Source organism: Adiantum capillus-veneris, chromosome 25 (genome assembly GCF_014529385.1).
Source record: "Adiantum capillus-veneris isolate H3 chromosome 25, ASM1452938v2, whole genome shotgun sequence".
NCBI lineage: Eukaryota > Viridiplantae > Streptophyta > Polypodiopsida > Polypodiales > Pteridaceae > Adiantum > Adiantum capillus-veneris.
In genome coordinates, this window is record NC_140955.1 from 112532732 (window position 1) to 112540661 (window position 7930).

Consider the following 7930-nt stretch of genomic DNA (forward strand, 5'->3'; position numbering starts at 1 on the left):
ATTTCTTGATGTCTGCATGTCAACCGCACATTTATGTCAGAATTTCCTGATACATCTATGTAGTTGGGAACTCAAAGAAGAAAAGTAAAGCCATTATCTTCGCCAATTACTTGAAAAAACAATGACCAGATTGCATTTTTTCATATTTATAACGCTGCCTTATCGGACAATCGGCAAAGAGCAAACTGTTTCAAGCACCTACAATACTACAGAACATCAACAGCCTAGCTTTTGCTTGAACGTATCAGACATTCCTTTCCATTGCCATCTTCTACCGATACTCTATCAAAAGTTCAAGGCAACTCAAATTGAATAAACAAAAGCCATCTCCGGGCAACACCATCATACTGTTGTTACGCATATACCAAGTTGATAAAAATTATGTACGTTCAGCTTGGCTTCTTTCAATACATTCTCAAAAGTGCGAGAAAAGCTCTAACGAGCAATGTTAATTTGAAAAATGTACCTTGCAAGTAATTTAACTCGACTTTACAAAAAGTTCTATAGAGGCTTGACTCCAAGAGTACTCTAAAGGCAAAATTTTGGTGGCCACATGCAGCATACCTCCAAGCATTAGCAACCACTCCCAAAAGATTGCTCCATATACGAGTTTGCAGCTCATTTGTATATTCGCTTCTCTCTTACAAAGAAACTCACCTTTGTAATATGAACGAGAAATTGCCGTTGAAAAAAGAATCGCCCTCGAAATAAGAGGCCCTCAATGATGGCACAGCCCCGCATTTGTCATGGTGATCAACAAATAAGCTTTTCAAATTTAAAGAAAGACTGCACTGCCTGAAAATTTAAGGTTAACACCATTCTAGCTCAAGCCGTCTAAACAAGTGGTGTATGTGCCATAAACAGCGAAGGCCAAGCCTGCCCCGATAAGAATAACATCCACAGCCCATTGCCATGTCGGTAGACTACCCTTGAACACACGCAAATGGAAAAATGCCGGGAACACGAATGTCATCATTGCACACACAGTGCTACCGACTACGGAAATAAACATGCTAAATGTAGGTACCATAACTGCAATTGCTGCAACAATGAGGACAGTCATGCCCCGTACACCATCGAGCAACAACTTGCTAATCATAGGACGAGGTGCAAATTCCTTTTGGAAGTAGGTGGATGCTATTAGCTTGTTCTCCACCAGCTCATGAACGGGATACATCATCACCGGGAAGGTGAATGTGAGTGCGATACACAGACCCACCTTCACAACAATAGTGGACCAATCATTGGGCAGGTTGAGAGTGATAATATCCTTGGTGTTGTCGCCAAAGGCAAAATAGCTGACGAGGCCAAATGTGACATACAGAATAGTAATGAGAATAAAGGCCTGTGCCAATACTCTTGAGAAAAAGCGAGGTCTCTTCATAGATGCCTCAAGAGCAAGTGTCATCCCAAAACCCTCGTAGGAAAACACTGCAACACCGAGAGCGAAGGGGACACCTGACCAATCTCGAAATGCCACCACACCATTGAGCCCACGGAAGCTGCCGACATCATCCTTGAGCACCATTCCCATTGCCAATACATTGCAAATGTCTGCCAATATGCTGAAGGGTGCAAGCCCTGAGAGCGACCGCACACACCCCAATAAAATCTGCATTGGGAGTAGGATCAATATGAAAAGGGCCTGTCTATTAGTGTTGTTCAAAAAGATTGAAGACAAATTCTGGCCTATAAAAATCAAATAGGCAACACAGCACCCGCATTGCGACACTAGGACCATAATATCCACCAAAGTGTGCCCTAGGCTTCCATATGCTTCATTACCCAACTCCCCATATGTCAAAATGTCTGCATGACCTTTCTCTTCTAGCTTGTTTCGAGAGTTCACCTGAAAGGGAAACAGTAGCGGGATTGATTTATATTATGATACTAACGCTCACAATTTTTGGCAATTGTGCAAAAACCCAAATGCACGAATGTGGGATTGATTTATATGACGACAGCGATGCTCACAATTTTTGGCAATTGTGCAGAGAACTCAAATGCACCAATGCACACATGCGTAACAACGGCACGCAAATACTCACAAATGCAAACACGCATGTACACAATGGCACACGCTCACAAATGCACAAACACACATGCAATGCTGAAACAGCCATGTGTGTATGCACAAAAGAGTTGTTCGCATGTTTAAGCACATGCCCGCAATGCACGCAACCACAAGCATGCTGTTGTTCACTTGATGTGCATGTGTACCCTGACTGAAGAACACATCCAAAATTGTCAGAATCCATAGTTGATTGTATGTGAGTGCATGCATAGGTATGGATGTGTGCACAAACAACACACTCATTTGCATGTTGACACCTAAATTCCTTGTATCCATGGCTGGCGTGCTTAAGCTGTGTTAAAAAAGGAAGATTAAAGGGAATGATGAGCAACTTACCAACAGAATCATACAGTAGTATGAAAGAATGGCAGAGACGACCACAGCAAGAGTGCCCGATGCCCAGCCACTGACTCGAAAAGTATAGGGCAAGCCAAGGACACCAGTGCCGACGATGGAGACAATGATGTTTCCAAAGGTTCTTTTTGCAGATGCATTTCCGAGCGTGGAGCGTCTCAGCAAGGGAGTGCTGTCGTCGACTGCTTCACTCCCCATCTCCCTCTCTCTCGTTCCTCGCCAGGTTAGAACTTCTCTTCTTACTGCTCCTACGACGTTAAAACTTCTCTTTCTTCCGTCTCTCTGCAGCCCGATGATCCCATCAAATGGCCATCTTGATGAGACGATGATGATTCCACTGCTCTACTGACAGTGTGGGCTGAGGCTGAGCAGGAGACGTGCGTTTTCCCCGCATATGTGTGGTGGGTCTCTCTATCTCTTTCTCGCTCTTTCTAATTCTAAATATGGGTGTATTTCTGTCCTCTTGTTCCCAGCGTTTGCCACCTCCAAGTTCCAACAATGCGAGCTCTTAGCTGTAGCCTGTCCAAATCAAATGACTAATAGTGACTCCTCTCATGCAAGGGGCATCTTTTTGGTCTACCCCCCATAACACATCTACTTCCTCACTCTTAGGGTGTGCACATGCACCCTCCCCAAGTCTTCGGCCGGTGGAAAAGCGCAAGAGGCCCACCTCCAGCCCACCATGCCCCTACGGTAACATCTCTTCCACCGCTTCTACCGGAACAACTTTCCTTCTACAATGTTGTTTGTAGCCGTTCTACACCGGTGGAGATGTGGGAGGTGATTGATTGGTTGGCACACTCCGCAATAGTCGGTGGAGAGCAGCAATCACCGACTGCTTTGCATGTCCGCAATAGGTCGGTAGCTCAACCACTGTTACTACCCTCATCGCCTTCTTGTCGTCCCTGTTTCATGCGTGCAGGCTATCTATAAAGGACTCTTTCCTCATTGGGATGCCTTCCATATCATCATCTTTCTTCTAATTTTGTTGGTCCTCAATCTGATCATCCTCCTTTTGTAATCATCATCCTCGTTCTTTTGATTCTCTAGGTACTCTGTCAATGCCTCATTTGCAAGTGCCGTGGTGTACATACCAGCCTTCTCTTGGAGGTTTGACTGAATGGACTCTATGAAATTTTCTAGGTCAATGAGGTTTAAGGTCAGATTGCCCTTCTTGTCCACTATCTGTACCAGATACATTTTTCCATAATCGTGTACTTCAGGATGTGATGTTTTCGGTATAGCTTCTAGTAGTTTTCTCTTTTCGCTTCCAGCAATTTTTGGAAGCGGTCAGCATCTCATTGAGCCTCTTCTTTCACCTCCTGTATGACTCTGTTTTCCTTGTTGAGTTTCTCTACCTTCTTTTGGAGGCCATTTATTTCTTTGTTGTCTTGTTGCTTGGAGCTGTAATGCTAAAATTTGATGTGTCCATCCAACTTTCTCCTTCTTAACCTTTTCCAACTCAACATTGGTCATTTGAAGCTCACTTTTTAACTTATCTGCTTCTAAGATGGAAATGGATGCCTACACTTCCATCATCTGGCCTATGGAGTTGACAATTGTGTTGCATCCTGATTGTATGGCTTCAACACATCCTTGTGTGATGACATCTAGATCGGTTTGATCCGTCTCATAAACAGTACTTGATGATCCAGTCTCTGTCTGGGTTGATGGACGTTTTTCCCCAGTTTGCACTTTCTCTTTCCCTTTGCCTTCAGATTGCTTTGTTGTAGTGTCTATCTATTCTCCAGTCTTGTTAGCCTCCCCGGTGGCAGATGATGTGGCTGTGATTTGTGGTGCCCTCTCCTTTGTTTGGAAACCCTCATAGTTTGTACTTCAAGACTTTCATTCATGACATACATGGGTATATCCACTTAAGGCTAAGTCCAAAGCTTCAAAAAAAATTTACCCTTTACTGAAAACGTTGGTGCAACCAAAGTTGGTATGTGCAGGGAAGTGATATATGCCAAGTTGCGGATGCTAACAAGTGCATGACAAAGTGCATAAGCCAATGTGAAAGACCTGGACAGGCAGGTACAAGTGGAAATGTATGCTTGATGCGGCTTTTTAGGTCAAAAAGGCTCCAAAATGGTCAAGATGGGATGACAGGTCAAGGTGCCCGAAGTGGTGAGTCAATGCTATAGAGTGTAGAGTTTGAGATATTGTGCAAGCTGGTTCAGACAGCTCGTCAAAGGGAGCCACGGTGTGGAAGATACTGCAGTTTAAAGATAGAAGGTTTGCATATCCCCTATGGACAAGGCAGCTGGGGACAAATTGCTGGAGTAGGTTTGGAGTGATAGATGCGTAGTGCTTGAATTATGGAGCATGCTTGTCTTTTTGGATCGCAAATCAGAGCTCTACAAAGAAAGTTATGGTCAATTGAAAATTTGTCAGGTGTCGCGTGTGTGCCCACCTGACAACATGGGGAGTCGTGCCATCTGGTGGTTTTGGGCTTCGACAAGATCCTACAAGGAAGGCATATCATGTGGGATTAGCAGGAATTGACGATGTATCGATCGGAGATAGAATGCAAAGTTGGAGTTAATTGAGTTTTGACGGTCGTGTCGGCCACTTGGGATCAGGTGATTCTGGGTCAATTTGGGTTGCATCGTTCGAGGCTATCGAAGTGTCAAAATGCAGGGAGAACAAGTGGGGTTCAAGTCCGACATGCAAGCTCTGAGATGGTTTTTACAGCTCAGGAGCATGAGCTCTGAGCACTGTTTGAGAAAGGGTCAAAATAGGGCAAAAAAAAGGGTTTTTTCTCAAGTTTTTGGAGGGATTTTCAACCCATGAGGGAGTGAGACGAGCAGAGAGTGCCATGTGGTGTCCCATTGGTCCCATAAACAATGGAAAGCACCCAAAAGATGGGGTATATATTGAATATCGTGGACTTGGAGCTAGTAACGTAGAGAAAGGGAGCTCTCCTTGATGCGAAGCAATGGCGGCCAGCCCTCTCGGACACTGCGCAAGTGGGGGTTGTGGCCCGTCAGGCGCACGATGACATTGTGTCCACTGGCCGGAGGTGGCTCGACAGTCTTGCAGGCGGTAATTGGACGGCAGCTCGGGTATGCTGGTGAAGTTGCATGGCTCCTGCAAGGGCCTGGTACCCACAGGCAGCAGTGGTGCCCCCCCCCCCCCCCCCCCCCCCCGCCTTTTTTGAAGGCAAAAGTGACCACTAGCGAGGTCGCTAGTGTGAGCAAGGGAGGAGGGTTCCACCAAGGGGGGAAAGTGAGCTGGCAAAGTTGGTCAAAGAGGAGAAGGGCGGTCAAGGCTAAGCCGGGCAAAGGGCAATTGGCATGTGAGGGAGGAGGTATGTGCTAGAGAAAGGGTCCCTCCCAAATGAGTCTAGGACAGTCCACACCCAAGCCGAACAAACGAAGCAAGGGGCCGACCAAGATGGCAAAGAGGTAAGTGGGGGAGAGAGAAAAGAAAAATGAGGTGACAAAAAAAAAATTAAATATATAAGTGCCTAGGGGCACTAGCGACATCGCTAGTGCAAAAGAGAGCAGAGGAAGACAAGGCGGCTACCCCTCCCAAATTTGCCAAAAATGAATGCCAGATGGGCTAATTAGAGACCAGTTTCCCAAATTGAGAGGAGGTCCCCCTCTACAAGTTAAAATTGGATCATTTTTAATGCTTTTTGCCATGAGTCTTTTGCCCAAGAGGTTTTTTTGGATCCTGCATAGAGCCATAAAGAGTGTGTGTGAGTTCTTGGCTGGGTTTTTTGTGTAGAGGTGTGTTCTTGCAAAGCCCCAAGTGTGCGTTTTCTTTCCCAACAAGCATGTGGGTGCACCATTTGTTGATGTCGAGTTGTATATGGTGTTTATGATCATGGTGAAGGTTCCATATTGTTTCTCTCACTTCATTTCCCCTGCCCCTCCCTTCTCAACTTATTTTGCTTGTGTGGTGCCGATGCAGATATGTGTGCCCCTCGGGCCCCTTTTTGAGTGTGGAATGGAAGTGAGAGAGTGGTTTTGTGTGCGGCAGGAGTGTGTGGCTTGAAGCAAGCAGTGAAATGTGTGGCTAGCTATGGTGTGCACATTCACGCATAGGTGCATGTGCGGGCGGTGGCCTACTAGCGAGTGCCAAGAGTTTCAAAGGTGAACTCTAGTAGATTGGGGTGATGTGTATGCCCTGGGCTATAGAGAGGCACTCTATTTGTGTGCCGGGTCTGCTCCCCCATTCCCCCTCTCCAACGTATCCGAATCGCAGTATGGGCACCATCTGTTCTCATTAGGGGGAAGGAGGGTATATGTCGTGCATCTATGGCTGGTCATGGGATAAATTACCAATGTACAATGCCTTATACACCTCAACAACATGGTGTTGCTGAGAGGAAAATAAGGTTACTTATGGACCTGGCAAGATGTATGCTCAAAAGACAAGCTTTGCCACATGCCATGGCATGATAAAATCCCATCCATTGGTCGCTTGTTTTTGGTTGCTTGGCTTATGCTCTAGCACTGCAACAGCAATGCAAGAAATTGGATGATAAGCCTCTCACATGCATCTTTGTAAGTGCTGAGAGCAAGGGCTACAAGTTATATCTTCCATAATTGAAATGTATTTTGACTTCTCAAGGTGTTGTTTTTATAAAAGATATAGTTCAACCCTTGTTGTAATGTGCTAAGATATAGATGTAAGATCACATGACATTTTTGATACCTTGTTGCATCTTTTTAATGGTGGGAATACAAACTTAAAGTCCAAATGAGGCAATTATTTAGCCTATATAGTTTTCAAGTGATGTGACAAATCAACCTATTCTGATGCAGATGTGAATGATGTACTTGATGAGGATAGGGATGAGAATGAGGAAGCTAGATGCATGCCAGAATGGCTGGTGCATACTTTGCATTGTCATTCCATGGCATGTTTATAACGTAGAGATTATGTTCATAAACCTTTTCTCATGGTTTTGGATGCATGGGCATGGATGTCGTCATGTACATAGTGTCACATGCTTGTTGAGGGTTGTTGTTGTATACATACCTTACCCGGGAGTTGTGGCCCTAGACGCAGTTTCAATGCATGCTTTATCACTTTAGTTCATGGCTAATTTGGTTTAAGAATGTAAATAGTTAAATGTTTTTTGGTGGCACACTCGTCTCACAACTGTCATAGATGTGTCAAGAGGTCATGACAATGGAAAATTGATGTTCAGCATTAAATTTAATCCCGAGGCACATTTTCCACCAAGATAGGGATTTTTCTTTGCTTGTTTGGGTTTTTACGAAAAAGGGTCATTTTGGGGCCCAAAAGGCATACAAATGGTCAAAAATAGCCATTTTTTGTAAAAATGTACAAAAAATGACACATCTAATTTTCTCACAAGTTGGGAAACAAGCAGGCTACTTGCTTATGGCTAAAACCATGCAATTGTCCCCTTCTGTGTACTCATGTCATCCTTTCAACAGATCGCAGCAATGCATATTCTAGCAATGTATATCAAGTGCAAGGCTTGTACAAGGTCATACAGAATTTAGTTAATAAAAGCCAAGC

At 44.6% G+C, this 7930-nt stretch overlaps 1 protein-coding gene across 1 annotated transcript; it reads right to left on the bottom strand.

Annotated features, from left to right (window-relative positions):
- Positions 1-792: 792 nt before the first annotated feature.
- Positions 793-2922, bottom strand: ANT1 (aromatic and neutral transporter 1). Its single transcript, XM_086500535.1, has 2 exons — positions 2411-2922; positions 793-1849 (listed from the first exon to the last, which is right to left on the bottom strand). Exons 1-2 carry the CDS (start codon positions 2624-2626, stop codon positions 821-823), a joined length of 1245 nt encoding a protein of 414 aa, XP_086356661.1. The 5' UTR covers positions 2627-2922; the 3' UTR covers positions 793-820.
- Between the last annotated feature and the right edge of the window lie 5008 nt (positions 2923-7930).